A 20,914-nucleotide genomic window follows, 5' to 3' on the forward strand; every position below is an offset into this window, starting at 1 on the left:
AATGGCTCTACTTCCAAAATAAAACTAAATCAGAGACAAACTTTGCCATGCAGATGGAGTGGCAAAGGAATTTGTCTTGACCACGCCTTTCTCAAGTAAGTCTTGACCTAATAATTAATTACCACAAATCGGCCCTGTGGCTAACTCATGCCACATGTAGAAGTCTGAAAAACTTCAAGGAGATAACTGAAAGTGGCCCCAGGTGGATGCATCCCCAAGAGATTGGCTCGAGCGAAAAACGACCAATTTATAAAAAGATAAAATTATCTCCCTGCCTTACACCTGTTTACAAAAAAAAACAAAAAAACCCAGATAGATAGTTCAAGGATGTAAATGTTAAGATAGAAACGTCAGCATCTTAGTAGAAAGTACAGGGAATATCTTTAGACCTCAGGGCAGGGAAAGATTTCTTAAGCAAGACACAGAAGGCACTTTCTATAAAGACCGACAAATTTGACTATTAAAACTAAGAATTTTATTCACCAAAAGAAACCTTAGAGGAAGTGAAATATAATTTGAATTAGGAAGATATTCACAATACACACAACTGAAAAAAGATTAGCAAGAGATTGAGGGAGAATACATAAAAGGGAGAATTTCCACAATTACTTCGTAGCCTCAAGACTTTTTTACCATGTGCGTGTATTATGACGTCGATTTTTTAAATTAAATTGAAGAAATAAAAATATCCACTAAAGTTAGATTCAATTTCTCCTCTCAGAGATTATCTACTGATATCTGTTGACGCTTAGGTGATGTGGATGAGGATGAGGAAATTCAGGATATTAACACCAACCCCCTTATGAAAATGATCGGAATGTTCCCTTAAAAAGATTTTTAAAAGCAAACACATTATAGCTAACTGTAAGAACAAAACAGCTTGCACAGCACAGCAGATGCTCATCTATTCTAAAACAGCTAGCAAACACTATTTCTGGAATTCACTAGAAAAAGTCTGAGAACACGCGTGGGATGATACACACCAGCTTCAGGACAATGATTTCCCATGGGGAGGGAAAGAAAGGATGCTTTACTGATACCTATTTCAAGCAAGCCAGACGCGATGGGGCCATCCCGGCGGCAGGGTGGTTATGTTCCCACGCTCCTCTTCAGCCGCCCAGGGTTCGCTGGTTCAGGTCCCTGGTGCGGACACACCCACCGCTCATCAACCCACGCTGTGGTGGCATCCCTATACAGAGTGGAGGAAGACTGTCACAGATGTTAGCTCAGGGCCAATCTTCCTCACCAAAACAGAAAGGAGAGAGAAGTGAGGCAAATGGGGGAGGGTGGTACATGGGTGTTTGTTACGTAACTTCTTTTGAATGTGTGAAATCTTTAATAATTTAAATTTTTAATTAAAATTAAGAACATTGGAAAGAAACGCGCATCAACACTAGTCTTAGGATATTGGAAACAGGTGGGATTTGTCCGTACTTGCTAAGTTTTCTGTACTGACCGCTCCGCTGTTTACATTTTAAAACACGGCGCACTTGCTTGAACGGCTAATTTAAAGTCCTAGCCAACCAGCGAGTCAGAAGACAACGGGGAGCGCAAGAGACAAAATGGAAACCCCGCGAGCAGGCCTCCCCGCCCGCCCAGGGGGGACGCGAAGCCTCGACGGGCATCCCAGCGACGCCCGGCCACGAGGGCGCGAGCGACCGCCCCACTGGACCAGCCGCGCTCAGCGGCAGGGCCTCCGAAGCTAAGCGACGGCCCATTTGGAGCAGACGGCCACCGACAGCCTCCGAGACCCGGCAGGAGCTCAAACACACAGCAGCTCCAGGTCACAGAGGACGGCCCAGGCCCAGCGACAGGAGGGGCAGGACGCCCGCGACTTGGGCCTGGGGCCAGGCGCCCAGGTCAAGGGGCGGCCCGTCGAGTGGAGGGGGCGGTGGGAGGGGCGGGGCCCGTCGAGTGGGCGGGGGCGGGACCGGCGGGAGGGGCGGGGCCCGTCCTTTGGACGGGGGAGGGCCCGGCGGAGGGGCGGGGCCCGGCGGCAACAGAGAAGGGCCCTGGCCACTGGCCTCCCGGGGTGCGGGGCGGCGGGTCGGCGGGGCGGCCTGCCTCTGGGTCGCTGTGCTCGCGCGGTGGACGCGGCAGCGGCTGCGAGGGCCCGCGGGGAGGGGCGGACGCCTGCTGAGGCCCTGGCCGGGCTGCTGCGGCGAACGCCTCCGACCCCGGGGGCTCGGCCCCGGCCGTGGTGGTTTCCCGCGCGGGAGCTGAGCTGCCCGTCGGCGTGCTACCTGGAGGCTCGGCTGGCCGGCTGCGTCTTCGGTGAGCGGCCCCGCGCTGCCGGCGGGACGGCGTCCGCGCTGGGAGGGCAGCCGAGCGGAGCAGCTCCCCACAGTGTCTCGGCCGGGCGGGCTCGCGGGCCGCGTGTGCAGCCCCGGGGCGCGGCTTGCAGCTCTTCCCGCCCCGGCAGCCTTCCCCGAGGCCGGGCCGGCTCCCCTCGCCCTTCCGCGCGCCCCTCAGCGGCGCTCTCTTCCCGCCTAGGCCCCGACCTAGCCGCCGTCCCCGAGACGGAGTGGAGGAGCCAGGTGCTGCTGACGGTGCGCGCGGTCGAACCCGGCGGCGCGGTCGAAGTCAGCGTCTTTGGACAGCCCCACGGACAAAATCGGGTGAAGGGCGTCCTGCGGAGCCTCGCGGCCTGGCACTGGGAACGGCGCGCCCGAGGTGAGGGTCCGTGAGCCCTGCGGGAGGGGGGCGCCGCGGGCCGGCCGCTGGGCCGCACCTGGCTTCCCGACGGCCTCTCGGAGCCACCCGGAGCTTCCCGCGGCTTCCAGCTCCGGGCGCGGCGCGCCGCCGCTGGGCGGCCCTGGGCGAGCGGAGGCCGAGCGGGCCCTCGGGCACCTGCGCCGGGACCGCGCGCGCTCTGGCCCCGCGCCGCCCCGGCCAGCCTCAGCCTGCTGAGGCCGTGGTGTCCACACCCCGGGTTCGACCCTCTGCCCTGAGCGAGCGTGCTGCGGCTCCACCGCCCCCTCCGCCCCAAGGACGGAGGGGTGGACAGCCCCGAGCGCTTTCCCTCCTCCAGGGGAGAAGATGGAGCAGCTGGAGGCGTTCTTGAAGGCCCGGGCGCCGCGGCCGCAGCCTCCCGCGCATCTTGTCGTCTGAGCGCTGCCGGGAGCCTTGTGGGAACAGGCCTGCTTTTGCCGGATCCCTTCGGAGAAGCAGGTGTACGCGACATCTCCAGCCTTCTGGCTTGCGTCTCTTCCGGTAGTGGCTCCATTATTTTGATGCGAACGTGAGTTTGTAGTGTCATTCTAGTAAAGAAATGAGCTTCCCTTTTGCTCTTTGCTCACTTACAACTAACGAATTTATGAAAGACTGACTCTGTTCATTCACGTCCTGACGTGGCGGGGTAAGAGGCTGATAGGTAGTGGTTCTAGTTGTTTTTCTCCTCTTGGTTTCTGCTGTTTTGAAACTCCTAACCCCGTGATGCTTTTATGGTCAGAGTCAGGCCCTCAGGTACCGGGGCAGAGACGCAGGGGCAGTCTGCTTTGGGTTTTCTGCATCATTCGTTCTCAGACTTTAAAAGGGGCCAGAAGCACCTTGAGAGCTTGCTAACACGGTCTCCTAGGCTGCTGCTCCGTGACGCCGATTCCGTACCCTGGGCCCATGAATTCGCACAGCTGACGAGCTCGTGGGTAATACCGGTGCTTCCCCTCTGAGGGCCACCCTTCCGAAGCCGAAGCCGGGGGTTTGGCCCCTGAGGATGGCAGCGAGTGTGCCTTTTCTTCTTGGAGTGGAGCCTCCCTCCGTGCGCAGCGGCGGGTGTTCCAACACGCAGGCTGAGGCTGCCGGCAGTCATTCTGCTGGTGCCTGGATCCAGCCGTGGAGAGGGGGTATCCTGCTGCCGAGCCCGCTGCCTCCTTCTCCCCTGAGGCCTGCAAGGCTGGGTGGCTTTCCCCTTACCCGTTACAATGCTGTGGGCGGTTTGTGCAAACCAGCTCCCACCCCTTGCTGCGTCCCCTTTCAGGAAGCAGAATTCTGGGGGAGAGGTTGCCAAGGGCTGTGTGGCTTCAGACACAACGTTGGAGTGGATTTGCCTCATGCGGTTTCTTCACCCCTTAGCAGTAACAGACTCTAGCTGTCTGCAAGGGTTTTAAACACACACCTGCACGGGCCTTTTAAAACGTGCTGCTTCGATTATGAATGATATTGAATGTTTTCCTGCTTCGCTTCGCGTTTTTGTAAAATGCCTTTACACTTTTTTGCATTCATTCTCACCATTACTTCTTTCAACTCAGAAGATAAGGATTTTTGTCATCTCCATAAGCGTTCTGTAACAAACAGTTGTCTATTATAACCAATATTTTCCAGCCCTTCTCAGGTTTTTTTTTCGCATATGAGAAATTTGTCCCCCTTACCCCCCCCACCCCCTTACGTTTAAGCCCCTGCTTTTTAGGAACTCCTGCTTTTTCTCCTTCTGTAGAAATTTGATAAATATTTCTATAGTTTTGGGGTGGGCCCCGTGGCCGAGTGGTTAAGTTCACGGGCTCCGCTTTGGCAGCCCAGGGTTTCGCCAGTTCGGATCCTGGGTTCGGACCTGGCACAGCTCCTTGGGCCACGCTGAGGTGGCGTCCCACATGGCAGAGCCAGGAGGACGTACAGCTAGGATATACAGCTATGTACTGGGGGGGCTTTGGGGAGAAGAAGAAGAAGAAGAAAAAGGACTGGCAACAGATGTTAGCTCAGGTGCCGATCTTTAAAAATATACATACATGCTTCTACAGATTCTTTTCTAGTGGGATTCCTACAAAGCCATTGAACATTTATGACTGTTACTTGGAGGAATAGGGTTATGTTTAAACTTGTTTCAATTCTCCGAAAATTATCCCAAATTAAATTACAAGGGTGCTGGCCCCGTGGCTGAGTTGTTAAGTTTGCGTGCTCCGCTTTGGCGGCCCAGGGTTCACCGGTTCGGATCCTGGGTGTGGACCTATGCACCACTGGTCAGGCCATGCTGTGGCGGCATCCCACATAGAAGAACTGGAAGGACTTACAACTAGGAAATACAACTATGTACTGGGGCTTTGGGGAGAAAAACAAGAGGAAGATTGGCAACAGAAGTTAGCTCAGAGCCAGTCTTCCTCTCACACACACACACACACACACACAGTTACTGAACGGTCCCGCACTCCTTCCATTCTTTGCACACGGTGACACGTTGAAGTCCTAACTCCAGTCCCTCAGAATGGTGACTGTATTTGGAGAAGAGGGCCCTTAAGGAGGTATGTAAGGTAACATGAGGTCATGTGGGTGTGCCCTTATCCCATGTGACTGATGCCTTTAGAAGCAGAGGAAATATGGACACGTGTGAGTGCAGAGGAAAGACTTGTGAGGACACGGCAAGAAGGCAGCCATCTGCAAGCCAAGGAGAGAGGCGTCAGGAGAAACTGAACCTGCTGATGCCTTGATCTTGGACTTGTAGCCTCCACAACTTTGAGAAAATAAATCTCTGTTGTTTAAGCCCCCCAGTCGGTTATTTTGTTACGGCAGTCCTGGCAAACTAATACATTTAATAGGGTTTTTCTCTGTGTGCCCCTTTGTCTGTATGCCAACACAATGTTTTTACTACCTTCATAAATAACCTTTTACTATCTAAAGGGTAGTTGCTCTGTCATTCTGCCTTTCAGAATATGGGGGTAATATTAGCTATGTATGTATGTATTAGAGCTTGTATCACATACGGGGTCCTGTGCCAAGCACCTAAATAGGGTGCTTGGGGCATAAGGGACTTGCTAAGGTCATAGAACTAGGGCGTGGGGGTGGGTGAGATTTGAACCAAAACATTAATTCTAGGGTCTGAACTCGTATCTCCACACTATACTTTCCCATTTGCTTTTATTTTTCTCTGCAGCTGAATTTAGACTCATGTCTCACTGTTTTTATTTCTTTTTAAGAGGAATTAGAGTCAACCTTAATTTGTGAAGAATCCACAGTATTTGTTCTATTGAAGGACGAGACGAGGTTTTTTCTGACAAGTTGCTGAAATAGAGATATTTAGAAGTAGCACAGCCAAAATAAAAATAGCATCATTGACTTTATCTGATGATAAGTGTACTACATGCTCAATAATTTTTAAAGTAAGGCAATATATAAAGTATTAAAATTACTCAAAAAAGTCTCACTGAGCATATGTTACTTTCAAGTAGCTTTCTGTTACTCCAAATGCTTTTCTTTTTTCTTTTCTTTTTTTTTGTGGAAGATTAGCCTTGAGCTAACTACTGCCAATCCTCCTCTTTCTGCTGAGGAAGATTGTCCCTGAGCTAACATCCATGCCCATCTTCCTCTACTTTACACGTGGGACGCCTACCACAGCATGCCTTTTGCCAAGCGGTGCCATGACTGCACCCAGGATCCGAACCAGTGAACCCCGGGCCGCCGAGAAGCGGAACGTACGAACTTAACCGCTGCCCCACCGGGCCCGCCCCTCCAAATGTTTTTCTATTATTTTGGTAAAGATTTTATTGATACGTAGCATTCATATAAAAACATGCACATCCAAAGTGTGAGAAGATTCGTCAAACAATACAAAGAGACCACATCCATATAGCCAGCAGCCAGAGAAGAAAACCATTACCAGCACTCCAGAAGCCTCCATTTGCCTCCTTCCCAAGGATAACTACTGTTCTGGCTTAAACATAAGTGGAATTGTGGTAAGATTTTTATCCACGCTGCGAGTAGCTGCAGTTCCATATGAATTAACCGTAACCTAGTGTTCTGTTCCATGCACGTCCACGTTGACTGTTTCCTGTTCAGGCCCAGAACGAATAGCGCTCCTATGAAAATTCTCCTACGTGACTTTTGGTGCGCACGTACACGCATTTCTGTTGAGTATATATCTGGAATTGAAATTGCTGGGTTATAGGGTGTGCTTAAGTTCAAGTTGCCAAGGTGATTGAACCAGCTTATGTTCCTTCCAGCAGCGTACGAGACTTCCGATTGCCCTCCATCTTGGTCAACAGTCAGAATTTTCATTTCAGAGACTTTGGGTATTAGTGCTGTTGCGCTGCAATTTTTAAAACTTTCATTGCTTGATTGGTTATAATTTGCATACTATAAGATTGTGTGTATATAATTAAAATCTTTTTAGGTAAACTTATGACTTGTGCCACTATCACCACAAACCAGTTTGGGAACATTTCCGTCACTCCAGAATGCTCCCTTGTGCCTGTTTGCAATCGGTCATCACCACTGTCTCCAGCTCCCGGCAACCAGTCTGCTTTCTGTCTTTGCAAGTCGCCTTTTCTGAACATTTCATACACATAGAATAGTATAGCACGTAGGCTTTTGCGTCTGGCTTCTTCATCGAGTTGGAATAGCTCTGCTTTTTCATTGGGGGATTTAGTCCCTTCCAATTTAATGGAATTATCTGTATGATTGGACTTATATCTGCCATTTTGCTTTTTGTTTCCTGTCTTATGTCTTGTTTGTCCTTTTCCTCCTTCATTATTATGTGCTAGATGAATATTTATGTGCCATTTTAATTACTGTTTTTTAAATGATTTTTTTTCTTAGTGTCGCTTTAGGGATTGTAAAAATCTTAACTCATTACATTTCACTTCAGATTAGTGAAAACTTATTTCTGATAAAATGTAGAGACTTTCTTTAATTGAAATATCTGTGAATAAACGTAAAAAGGACAAAGGCTAAATCGGTGCCCACAATTTGAAGGGAGGGAGGAAGGAAAAACAACTGAATAAATGGAGACACTGCATTCTCGGATAGCAAAGTCGAGTGTGGCACAGATGTCAATTCTTCCCAGATTAATCTAAAACCTCGATGCGATTCCAATTATAATTGCAACCACGTTTTTAGGGGGTGATGCCGCAGGGTGAGAGCCCTTCTGAAAGCCCGATTATACAGGTGCTTCAGAAGGACTCGGGAAGGCTATAACGAAGGTATTTCCTAGGTGTCTAATGAAAAGTTCGGATGAGGTGAGTAGTACAGATGTACATTAACTGAATCTGAGGTACTAACAGAAGTACACAGGCAGATGTAGAGATAGCCTGTCACATATGCTCCACAACTGAATTCTCAGGCGACTCCGGAGAAGCCGTAAAGAACTGAAATGGTATTCCTTGATACCTTTATTGAGCCCATTCAAAGACAGACTGTTCACACTACACTATTTGCTGCCGCCAGTGTCCCCTGCCCCCAGAGACGCAGGCAGGATTCTCTGCTCAGACGGTCGGTCTGCAGTTCTCTCCCTCCGTTACAAATCCTGCTTTTGTTTTGGATGTTTCCTCATGGTGAGATCTAGGTTATGTATTTTTGGCAAAAATGCTGGGTGAACCATGTTGCGTCTTAGTGCACCACGTCAGGAGGCACACGGCTTTGTCCCCCGCCCCTCCCCCGCTTAGTGATATTTTGAAAGCCGTATTTTGGTCAGAAGCGTGGAGATGAGAAATTCTGATGAGGGAAATAGTGCCAACCTGGCTTAACTAAAGTGGAGCTGCGGGCGGACCTTGAGACGGGCTGTGATGCGTGCTGCACAGCTGAGCTCAAAAGTTGTCTGCAGATTCTGTCAACAGTGAAGTTCTCCTCTGATGTCTTTCGTCAGCGTATTCAGAACCTGCCCAGACTGGCCTCTTTACTAACCCTCAGGCATTTTACCTGCAAAAATGTACAAACAAGAGTCACTATTTCCAGACTTGTGTAGTTTTTGCCTTTGTTCCTTGACAATCTTCCGTTGACTGCCTTGGGCCTCAGTTCCCCGAGTCCTCCCGTCTAATTCACCGCCTTCTTTTAATTGGTAAGATATACTCTTTCATGCATGTATAATGTACATGTAGTCCAAAGGATGAAATGAGCGCTCTACTTCTTCTGCCACACGTCAGCTGGGTGAGCAGTGTGGGATAGGTTGCCAAGAGACCAAAGACAAGACCTGGAAGCATAGAATGAGACATATGGGTTCACTGGGGAGTTGCTTACAGGGAAGGTCCAGTGGCAGCCGCCTGGACAGGCAATGTGCACCTGCTGCCGCCTCCTGAGAGAAACTTGCTTAAGTAGGCAGGGGAACAAAGCCTGTGTGCTCACCAAGGGGGACTGTCCCTGTATGACCTGCATTCCAAGGACCAGAGCTCCCCACCCCTCCCCCACCCCCGGAGGACGTCTGTCTTCCCTCAGACCAGGGGGCCCTTGTGCTAACTCTCCCAAGAGAAAACAGCTGGGTTGGCCAAGCCCAGGACTGTGATCATCATTGAGTGCTGGCATGTAGCCCAGACAAGGAGCCTCAAGGACGTGTGGTTTACAGGGCACACGAGCCAGTGCCCCTACACTAGTGTACCTTAACAGAACAAAACCAGTATTTCGGGAAGCCGTCTGTGTATACCTTTTCCCTCAACCAATTTTCTATGTATTTTTGTAGGTTGCTTCATCTGAAAAACAAAGGACCAAGACTTCCAATTGAACAGTGAGAGTAGGCTTGTCTTCTCAGATATTAAAACATTCTGTAAAGCTGCAGAGTTAAAACAGTTGGGTAGATATTGAAGACAGAAAAGTGACACATATGAACATAAAACAGATTGGTAACATTGAGTTTATGTGAGTATATCAAAAATAGCTTTCATACCATGTAATGAGAAGATAAAGTGGTATGGCCATCTTGTAGGGAAGTTTGGCAATATAACAGTTGTAAAGTTGCTCATTCTTTAACCTAGCAATTCCAATTCTAGGAAGCTCTCCTTTAGAAATATTCCAACGTGGACACAAAGGTGCAAGTAGAAATTCAGTGCAGCAGTTTGTAACTGAGAAATCTGGGAAACAAGTTAATCAGCTAACAGGAAGGGAAAGGTTAAATTAAACTGTCCCTGTCCTCAAGAAAATCAAGCTGTGGAAGAAAACAGTAAGTGCAATTATGTAAGAGTACAAGGTAAGCTGTTAACAGTGGTTTCCCGTAAGAGTAGGTTTGAGAGAGCACATAGGGAGATCTGGGGACTTTGATCTGGGTGAAAACGGGTGGCACTGTCTCATGCCCTGCTTTGGGAGAAATCTACTAGGTTCCTTCTTTTATTGAGGTCACATTGGTATAAATTGGTGAAATTATATAAATTTCAGGTGTACATCATTATATTTTGACTTCTGTATAGACTACATCGTGTTCACCACCAATAGTCTAGTTTTTATCTGTCACCAAACAAATGTACCCCTTTACCCCTTTTACTCTCCCTCCATCCCTCCCCTCTGGTAACCACCAATCTATGCTCTGTTCTGTGTGTTTGTTGTTTTACCTTCCACATATGAGTGAAATAATACCGTATTTGGCTTTCTCTGTCTGACTTATGTCGCTTAACGTAATACCCTCAAGGTCCAGCCACGTTGTCGCAAATGGCAAGACTTTATCCTTTTGTTATGGCTGAGTAGTATTCCATTGTATCCATATGCCACATCTTCTTTATCCATTCATCCATTGATGGGCACTTAGGTTGTTTCCAAGTCTTGGCTATTGTGAATAATGCTGCAGTAAACACAGGAGTGCGTACAACTCAACAACAACAACAAATTAAAAAATGGGCAGAGGATCTGAACAGACATTTTTCCAAAGGAGATATATAGATGGCCAATAGGCACATGGAAAAATGGTCAACATCACTATTTTGTAGGGAAATGCAAATCAGAACCACAATGAGATATCACTTCATGCCTGTCAGAATGGCTATTGTTGAAAAAACAACAAATAACAAGCGTTGGGGAGGATGTGGTGAAAAGGGAACATTTTTGGCAAAACTGCTAGTGGGAATGTAAACTGGAGCAGCCACTATGGAAAACAGTATGAAGATTCCTCAAAAAATTAAGATAGAACTACCATACGATCCAGCTATTCCCCTTCTGGGTATTTATGCAAAGAACATGAAATTCATAATTCTAAAAGATATATGCACTCCTAGGTTTCTTTTTCTAAAATCGATACTTTATATACATAAAGAATTTTACATAACGTCGTTACACCTAACTGCTTTTATTTGAAGTTCAACCTCCTTTTCTTGGCTCTCTCCAATCTCCAAGCAAGGATGTTTACTCATACCATCTTCTTCCTTCACAAAATCGTCTCAGACGTGACTGTATGTGTGTGCGTGTGTTCAGATATTTTTGTCTAAGTTTTGGAATAAAGACTCCTAAATGTTCCATTGGCTTGCTACCTGCCTCTCAGTAATCTTTCTTGTAAAGGAGAGAATCTGACGTTCCGGTCATGTGGGTACTATGTAGAGGAAAAACAAAACAAAACAAAAAACATTGAGAACTAAGGTTCTAGTCTGATGTAGCCTCAGTTGGAACTTTGAGTCTACACTGATTTTGAGTCTTAAATGTTTCAAGTTCACTCCACCTAGGTTTTTCTTTGCCTCTTCTAAAAAGACTTAATAGCCTACTGTACATTCACCTTTGCATCTTTATTTCCCTTACTATAAACGGTCATTTAAAATTGGAGTGACCATCTATTAGCAGCGATCCAAAAGTCTATGACAGACATGCCACTCCCTGGGCTCTAAAGTTAGGTTTCCTTGAATTTTTAAAGTGAACGTTTTGTAACACTAAGATTAATGCGCGCTCTTGTCTTTTAACCCTAGCACCCAGCTGTTAAGAGTTTGCTTCCTTCTTCCAGCAAAGGCACAGACATCCCAGTCGCCAGGAAAACGTGATGGATTGGCAATCATACTACAATATGTAACTGTACAAATTAACATGTGGTACATCTTAAATTTACACAATGTTCTATATCAAATATGTTTCGATTAAAAAAAAAAGACAGAGGGTTCCACTGCCGCCCACGCCAGGGCTCCCAGCTGCTGGGGTTGCTAAGGGCAGAGTCACCAGCACTGCTTGTGTCTCGCTGCTGTCAAACCTCAGTGAAGGTCAGTGACCCGGGCGAGCCTTGAGGGGGCTCTTCCTCCCACTCTCCCCCTCCTCGCGCTGGCTTGCTGCTCACAGCGCCGCCGCCGCACGCCCAGCCGCGAGGCCGGCTGGGAACCACGCGCTCGCGCGCCGCGCCGCCTTGAGGAGAGACCCCGCAGGCTGGGCGAGCTCTCCCCGCCAGGGCGACTCCACGGGCCGCGCGCCCTCTCACCTGGCAGAGCCAGGCGTACGCGGGTAAAAGGCGCAAGGGAAGCACCTGCGTGGCCGGAAAACGGCGGCGTGGGGTCAGCTAGAAATCCCAGCGAGCGCACCTGCCTCTGGAGAGAAATCAGCCTAGAGCTCATATTGGCTGCTGAAGGAACGTGCCTCTCCCTCCCCTTCCACTGGCAATTAAGAGACGTTAGGGAAACTCCATTCTTCATTAAGGAGGTTCAGCTCTTTATTACAACTCTTTGTATTCGTATTTGCAAACACTGAACATGGATGGGGGACGAAGAACAACCCACCCACGCTCCAGATAGAGGCAACGCTAAAGTGGAAGCCCCTCTCTCACCCCAGGCGGAAATGCCTTCATAAGAGGGTGACCCGGCCCTGGGTGGTGTCCCGGGAGCCCTGCGTTGCCGCCTCCCGGAGGGCCTCGCGGGAGCTCTGCTTTCCCGCTTCCTGGGCAGGGGCCTTCTCTGAGCCTGGAAGAAGAAGATGAGATCATCTCACCTGTGGCCCCATACTCTTTCCACAAATAGAGTCATCCGCAGCAGCTGCGGGGGTTGGGAACCGGAATCTGAAAGCAGCGGGTGATCCCTTGATCTAGAGGGGATTGGGGAGGGGGGGAGGACATAGTGGTGACTGGGCACATGTGTGTGGTGATAGATTATAATTTATCTTTGGGTGGTGAAGCTGATGTAATCTACACAGAAATCAAAATATCATGATATACACCTGAAATTTATATGATATTATAAATCAATGTTACTGTAATAAAAAAAATTTTAAAGAAAAACTGAAACACCAGGCTTGTGGCAATGAAAGAGGTTGAATATCTAAAGGCAGACAGAAGAGGAGGTGGGAGTTAGGACTCAGATCCACCTCCTCAAAGGGAGTGTCGACGAAAATAATCCATAACCAATCTATAAATGAAAATTTGGGTGAGTTTATTGAGCTTAAATCTTAGGATTATAACCTGGGAGAGTCTTTCCACAAAGGAAGAGAGCACTCCAAAGAAGTGAGGGTACACAGGGTAGTTATATACCCTCAAAGAGGGTGTTTCGCATATGACTGAAATGTCCCTCCCACAATAGTCACAAGATTGCCCTGTCTGCACAGCGCTTGATGGACACAGCAGGGAGTGGGTCTGCTATCTTGGTGGGCGTAGCAGGAGGCAAGTCTATTGTTTCGAGCTGCATGGTCACAGGTGAGCACAGCAATCAGTTTCTAGCCTAAGGAAAGATACTTAATCCTTAAGGAGATGCCAACATTGGGAGGGGGAGGGAAGTTGCACCTTTATCTCAAGGGCCTTTTGCTCTTGCCATAGGGAATCTCTAAAGCAGATATACAATGTGTGCTCAACGGCCTCTGTCAGGCCCTTTTGGAAAGGCAAGGTCAGGCCGAATTAGGTTTACACCAAATGACTTCCTCATATACTCCAATATATCCTATTACTTGCCATTTTTATTTGTCAGGAGAAATGCAGGAGTTTTTATCTGCAGTTGTAGGTAGCGGAGTGGAGTGCATGGCCATGGTGGTGGGCACATTCCCACCAGCATGTTTGGCCTTAAAGACTGAGTTTCTTTTTCCTTGACCTTCTGGACTTTTCTGGTTACTTCTCATCTTCAGCCTGTGTTTGGCCTTGTGAGGCTGCAGCTTGATGTCTGGACCTTGACTCCCTGGGAAAGGCAGCTCACTCATACACTAAGTAGGGACAGAAAGACCTGGTTGTGTTAAACAACAGTTGGTTGTGCTGAATGTGCACAGCTGCAGTTAGCAAAGCTTATCTCAAACGTTTTTTGCTCTAGCGGAGATTTTGTAACTTCTTTGTGTTGGGTTTCACTTTCCTCCTCCGGTGTCCAGAGCACACGGACCATCTTCTGTTGGGTGTACTCAACTGTCTCTGACAGGTTAAGGAAGAACCTGGAAATGTGGTGGCCTCTGGGGAGGGAACTTATCTGTCAGGGCTCAGGAGGAATTGTCTGTAGAGCTATTAGCTGGTGTGCCCCTTTAAAAACCAGGTGTCCTTGAGGGTCATGTCTGGACTCTGCCCCAGCGCTCATGATGATAACAGTCCTGGTTTGGCCAACCCAGCTGCTTTCTCATGGGAGAGAGCACCAAGACCCTCACAGGCTGAGAGAAGACGGAGGCCCTCCAGGGCGGGGGATGGGGGACTGGGGACAGGGGGCGGGGGCCCTGGTCCTTGGAATGCAGGTTGTACCGGGACAGTGCCCCTCGGCAAGCATGCAGCCCTTGCTCCTCTGCCTACCTAAGCAAGCTTCTCTCAGGGGTCAGGGGGTGGTATCGGATGCACATTGCCTGTCTATCCAGCCACCACTGGACCTTCCCTGTAAGTAACTCCCAGTAAACCCCTATGTCTCATTCTCAGGGTCTTTTCTTCTGTCTCTCGGCAACCTATCCCACACTGCTCACCCAATCGGGCATGTGGTGGGACAGTGGGGCTGGGGGGGGGGGACTTACTTTAGCCCTTGAATATCTTTTTTACTCCTTGAGTTTTTTCTTTTTCTTTGTTTCTGAAATTTTTTGAGGTAACATTGATTTATATTATATAAATTTGAGGTGTACGTTGTTGCATTTCAATTCTGTAGAGACTACAACGTGGTGATCACCCAAAGTATAGTTTCCATCACCATACAAATGTGCCCCAGTTTTTGCTTTTTCTATGCATGTAAGTAGATTTCCCATTAGTTATTCTAGAGCCAACCCTGAAGGCCTAGTGGTTAACATTTGGAGCTCTCACTGCTTCCACCACCTGAGTTGTTTCCCAGTGGCAGAACCATACCACCCCTCTGTCAGTTGCCATGCTGTGGTGGGAGCTCACATAGAAGGACTTACAACTAGGATATATAACCACACACTAGGGCTTTGAAGAGAGGAAAACAAAAGTTATTCCAGCCTCCCAGGAATGCCAAACTGGTTCCATCAAAACTGAAAGGCACCTGAGTCTCTGCAAATATCACTTTGCTCCTCTGAAGGATATTGTCCTGATGTCGGATCTTCCCTATCTCCCTGAGTCCACACTTAAGGTTGCTGCAGCTTCCCAGATGGTAGCCTTACGCCAGGAGCTCTGCCCTTCCTTCCCAGCACACTGGGAAAAGGGCAGATCCCAACGTAGGCATCGCTGGGAGAGTGTCCCAGGTGCTCAACTCAGTGCCCCTGCACCATCCGGGGAAGACGTCTAGGCTGCCAGGTTTGGGAGGCGAGGCCTTGAATCCAATGGGAAGGCCCTAATGGGGAGGGGCTTGCCAAAAACCCTTCAAATAAGGCAGAGGCCAGGGCGCTACTGCGGCAGTCGGTCCCAACGGCAGCCTTAGGGTTTACAACTGTACCACGGTCCCTGCGGGGCCCACCAAAGCATGGCTACTCCCAAGCGGTTTACCACGCTCCTGCAGCTGGAGCAGCAAGAAGGGACTCTATTTGAGGTGCTCGGTAACCCCACTAAGCGGCCCTACTGGTTCCATTCCATGTACCTGAAGAGTCCAAAAGCAGTTCCTCTTGAGGCATGGCTGGTGGAAGCAATCTTTGGTGAGTGGGCCTGAGAGGGGCAGCGATGCTGCTTCCTCCCTATCCCATCCCCCAGAGTGGCTGGGCACCTTGGCAAGCCTGTCCTGTGGCCCTGGCCCCAACCCCGGCCCCTCCGCACCCCACCTCCTTCACTTCCTTCATCACCGCCCCCAAGCACCACCCCTGGAGACCTCTTTGTCTCCTGCGCAGGCCCAGGAGGAGAGCACATTCCGCACGTCGAGTGTGTGTCGCAAACCCTGCTTCACGTTAATCAGTGGGGCCGCGAAGGCGAGGCTGAGATCTTGATATTTGGTCGGCCTGATTACCAGAAGGATGTATGCAAGATGATCATGAGCTTGGCTGACTATCACCGCCAACTCCAGGCACAAAGTATGGGCTGGGGAGAGCAAGGGTGCCCCGGGCAGGCCCTGGTTCCTTGGGAGGGATCCTGATGCTTCCTGGCTGTGGTTGGGCGGCAGTCTCATCCTTAGCTCGCCCAAGAGAAGTTTTCTTCTTTGCAAGGGATCTCCAAGGCCAAATTGACCCGCTGCTTTCAGATTCCGGTTCCCAACCCCCGCAGCTGCTGCGGATGACTCTATTTGTGGAAAGAGTATGGGGCCACAGGTGAGATGATCTCATCTTCTTCTTCCAGGCTCAGAGAAGGCCCCTGCCCAGGAAGCGGGAAAGCAGAGCTCCCGCGAGGCCCTCCGGGAGGCGGCAACGCAGGGCTCCCGGGACACCACCCAGGGCCGGGTCACCCTCTTATGAAGGCATTTCCGCCTGGGGTGAGAGAGGGGCTTCCACTTTAGCGTTGCCTCTATCTGGAGCGTGGGTGGGTTGTTCTTCGTCCCCCATCCATGTTCAGTGTTTGCAAATACGAATACAAAGAGTTGTAATAAAGAGCTGAACCTCCTTAATGAAGAATGGAGTTTCCCTAACGTCTCTTAATTGCCAGTGGAAGGGGAGGGAGAGGCACGTTCCTTCAGCAGCCAATATGAGCTCTAGGCTGATTTCTCTCCAGAGGCAGGTGCGCTCGCTGGGATTTCTAGCTGACCCCACGCCGCCGTTTTCCGGCCACGCAGGTGCTTCCCTTGCGCCTTTTACCCGCGTACGCCTGGCTCTGCCAGGTGAGAGGGCGCGCGGCCCGTGGAGTCGCCCTGGCGGGGAGAGCTCGCCCAGCCTGCGGGGTCTCTCCTCAAGGCGGCGCGGCGCGCGAGCGCGTGGTTCCCAGCCGGCCTCGCGGCTGGGCGTGCGGCGGCGGCGCTGTGAGCAGCAAGCCAGCGCGAGGAGGGGGAGAGTGGGAGGAAGAGCCCCCTCAAGGCTCGCCCGGGTCACTGACCTTCACTGAGGTTTGACAGCAGCGAGACACAAGCAGTGCTGGTGACTCTGCCCTTAGCAACCCCAGCAGCTGGGAGCCCTGGCGTGGGCGGCAGTGGAACCCTCTGTCTTTTTTTTTTAATCGAAACATATTTGATATAGAACATTGTGTAAATTTAAGATGTACCACATGTTAATTTGTACAGTTACATATTGTAGTATGATTGCCAATCCATCACGTTTTCCTGGCGACTGGGATGTCTGTGCCTTTGCTGGAAGAAGGAAGCAAACTCTTAACAGCTGGGTGCTAGGGTTAAAAGACAAGAGCGCGCATTAATCTTAGTGTTACAAAACGTTCACTTTAAAAATTCAAGGAAACCTAACTTTAGAGCCCAGGGAGTGGCATGTCTGTCATAGACTTTTGGATCGCTGCTAATAGATGGTCACTCCAATTTTAAATGACCGTTTATAGTAAGGGAAATAAAGATGCAAAGGTGAATGTACAGTAGGCTATTAAGTCTTTTTAGAAGAGGCAAAGAAAAACCTAGGTGGAGTGAACTTGAAACATTTAAGACTCAAAATCAGTGTAGACTCAAAGTTCCAACTGAGGCTACATCAGACTAGAACCTTAGTTCTCAATGTTTTTTGTTTTGTTTTGTTTTTCCTCTACATAGTACCCACATGACCGGAACGTCAGATTCTCTCCTTTACAAGAAAGATTACTGAGAGGCAGGTAGCAAGCCAATGGAACATTTAGGAGTCTTTATTCCAAAACTTAGACAAAAATATCTGAACACACGCACACACATACAGTCACGTCTGAGACGATTTTGTGAAGGAAGAAGATGGTATGAGTAAACATCCTTGCTTGGAGATTGGAGAGAGCCAAGAAAAGGAGGTTGAACTTCAAATAAAAGCAGTTAGGTGTAACGACGTTATGTAAAATTCTTTATGTATATAAAGTATCGATTTTAGAAAAAGAAACCTAGGAGTGCATATATCTTTTAGAATTATGAATTTCATGTTCTTTGCATAAATACCCAGAAGGGGAATAGCTGGATCGTATGGTAGTTCTATCTTAATTTTTTGAGGAATCTTCATACTGTTTTCCATAGTGGCTGCTCCAGTTTACATTCCCACTAGCAGTTTTGCCAAAAATGTTCCCTTTTCACCACATCCTCCCCAACGCTTGTTATTTGTTGTTTTTTCAACAATAGCCATTCTGACAGGCATGAAGTGATATCTCATTGTGGTTCTGATTTGCATTTCCCTACAAAATAGTGATGTTGACCATTTTTCCATGTGCCTATTGGCCATCTATATATCTCCTTTGGAAAAATGTCTGTTCAGATCCTCTGCCCATTTTTTAATTTGTTGTTGTTGTTGAGTTGTACGCACTCCTGTGTTTACTGCAGCATTATTCACAATAGCCAAGACTTGGAAACAACCTAAGTGCCCATCAATGGATGAATGGATAAAGAAGATGTGGCATATGGATACAATGGAATACTACTCAGCCATAACAAAAGGATAAAGTCTTGCCATTTGCGACAACGTGGCTGGACCTTGAGGGTATTACGTTAAGCGACATAAGTCAGACAGAGAAAGCCAAATACGGTATTATTTCACTCATATGTGGAAGGTAAAACAACAAACACACAGAACAGAGCATAGATTGGTGGTTACCAGAGGGGAGGGATGGAGGGAGAGTAAAAGGGGTAAAGGGGTACATTTGTTTGGTGACAGATAAAAACTAGACTATTGGTGGTGAACACGATGTAGTCTATACAGAAGTCAAAATATAATGATGTACACCTGAAATTTATATAATTTCACCAATTTATACCAATGTGACCTCAATAAAAGAAGGAACCTAGTAGATTTCTCCCAAAGCAGGGCATGAGACAGTGCCACCCGTTTTCACCCAGATCAAAGTCCCCAGATCTCCCTATGTGCTCTCTCAAACCTACTCTTACGGGAAACCACTGTTAACAGCTTACCTTGTACTCTTACATAATTGCACTTACTGTTTTCTTCCACAGCTTGATTTTCTTGAGGACAGGGACAGTTTAATTTAACCTTTCCCTTCCTGTTAGCTGATTAACTTGTTTCCCAGATTTCTCAGTTACAAACTGCTGCACTGAATTTCTACTTGCACCTTTGTGTCCACGTTGGAATATTTCTAAAGGAGAGCTTCCTAGAATTGGAATTGCTAGGTTAAAGAATGAGCAACTTTACAACTGTTATATTGCCAAACTTCCCTACAAGATGGCCATACCACTTTATCTTCTCATTACATGGTATGAAAGCTATTTTTGATATACTCACATAAACTCAATGTTACCAATCTGTTTTATGTTCATATGTGTCACTTTTCTGTCTTCAATATCTACCCAACTGTTTTAACTCTGCAGCTTTACAGAATGTTTTAATATCTGAGAAGACAAGCCTACTCTCACTGTTCAATTGGAAGTCTTGGTCCTTTGTTTTTCAGATGAAGCAACCTACAAAAATACATAGAAAATTGGTTGAGGGAAAAGGTATACACAGACGGCTTCCCGAAATACTGGTTTTGTTCTGTTAAGGTACACTAGTGTAGGGGCACTGGCTCGTGTGCCCTGTAAACCACACGTCCTTGAGGCTCCTTGTCTGGGCTACATGCCAGCACTCAATGATGATCACAGTCCTGGGCTTGGCCAACCCAGCTGTTTTCTCTTGGGAGAGTTAGCACAAGGGCCCCCTGGTCTGAGGGAAGACAGACGTCCTCCGGGGGTGGGGGAGGGGTGGGGAGCTCTGGTCCTTGGAATGCAGGTCATACAGGGACAGTCCCCCTTGGTGAGCACACAGGCTTTGTTCCCCTGCCTACTTAAGCAAGTTTCTCTCAGGAGGCGGCAGCAGGTGCACATTGCCTGTCCAGGCGGCTGCCACTGGACCTTCCCTGTAAGCAACTCCCCAGTGAACCCATATGTCTCATTCTATGCTTCCAGGTCTTGTCTTTGGTCTCTTGGCAACCTATCCCACACTGCTCACCCAGCTGACGTGTGGCAGAAGAAGTAGAGCGCTCATTTCATCCTTTGGACTACATGTACATTATACATGCATGAAAGAGTATATCTTACCAATTAAAAGAAGGCGGTGAATTAGACGGGAGGACTCGGGGAACTGAGGCCCAAGGCAGTCAACGGAAGATTGTCAAGGAACAAAGGCAAAAACTACACAAGTCTGGAAATAGTGACTCTTGTTTGTACATTTTTGCAGGTAAAATGCCTGAGGGTTAGTAAAGAGGCCAGTCTGGGCAGGTTCTGAATACGCTGACGAAAGACATCAGAGGAGAACTTCACTGTTGACAGAATCTGCAGACAACTTTTGAGCTCAGCTGTGCAGCACGCATCACAGCCCGTCTCAAGGTCCGCCCGCAGCTCCACTTTAGTTAAGCCAGGTTGGCACTATTTCCCTCATCAGAATTTCTCATCTCCACGCTTCTGACCAAAATACGGCTTTCAAAATATCACTAAGCGGGGGAGGGGCGGGGGACAAAGCCGTGTGCCTCCTGACGTGGTGCACTAAGACGCAACATGGTTCACCCAGCATTTTTGCCAAAAATACATAACCTAGATCTCACCATGAGGAAACATCCAAAACAAAAGCAGGATTTGTAACGGAGGGAGAGAACTGCAGACCGACCGTCTGAGCAGAGAATCCTGCCTGCGTCTCTGGGGGCAGGGGACACTGGCGGCAGCAAATAGTGTAGTGTGAACAGTCTGTCTTTGAATGGGCTCAATAAAGGTATCAAGGAATACCATTTCAGTTCTTTACGGCTTCTCCGGAGTCGCCTGAGAATTCAGTTGTGGAGCATATGTGACAGGCTATCTCTACATCTGCCTGTGTACTTCTGTTAGTACCTCAGATTCAGTTAATGTACATCTGTACTACTCACCTCATCCGAACTTTTCATTAGACACCTAGGAAATACCTTCGTTATAGCCTTCCCGAGTCCTTCTGAAGCACCTGT

At 48.5% G+C, this 20,914-nt stretch overlaps 2 protein-coding genes across 2 annotated transcripts; both read left to right on the forward strand.

Moving 5' to 3' along the window:
* Positions 1–1,727: 1,727 nt before the first annotated feature.
* Positions 1,728–7,101, forward strand: LOC139081258 (oocyte-expressed protein homolog; the record flags this gene model as incomplete). Its single annotated transcript, XM_070606734.1, has 3 exons — positions 1,728–2,274; positions 2,494–2,673; positions 3,032–7,101. Coding segments are annotated over 3 exons (807 nt in total), but the record flags the coding sequence as incomplete, so codon positions are not given.
* Positions 7,102–15,366: 8,265 nt separating this feature from the next.
* KHDC3L (KH domain containing 3 like, subcortical maternal complex member) lies at positions 15,367–16,509 on the forward strand. Its single transcript, XM_008507135.2, has 3 exons — positions 15,367–15,606; positions 15,796–15,975; positions 16,238–16,509. The coding sequence occupies exons 1-3, from the start codon at positions 15,438–15,440 to the stop codon at positions 16,351–16,353; spliced, it is 465 nt and encodes a 154-aa protein (XP_008505357.1). The 5' UTR covers positions 15,367–15,437; the 3' UTR covers positions 16,354–16,509.
* The last annotated feature ends 4,405 nt before the right edge of the window (positions 16,510–20,914 follow it).

This window comes from Equus przewalskii, unplaced genomic scaffold (assembly GCF_037783145.1).
Source record: "Equus przewalskii isolate Varuska unplaced genomic scaffold, EquPr2 contig_10158, whole genome shotgun sequence".
NCBI classification, from domain to species: domain Eukaryota; kingdom Metazoa; phylum Chordata; class Mammalia; order Perissodactyla; family Equidae; genus Equus; species Equus przewalskii.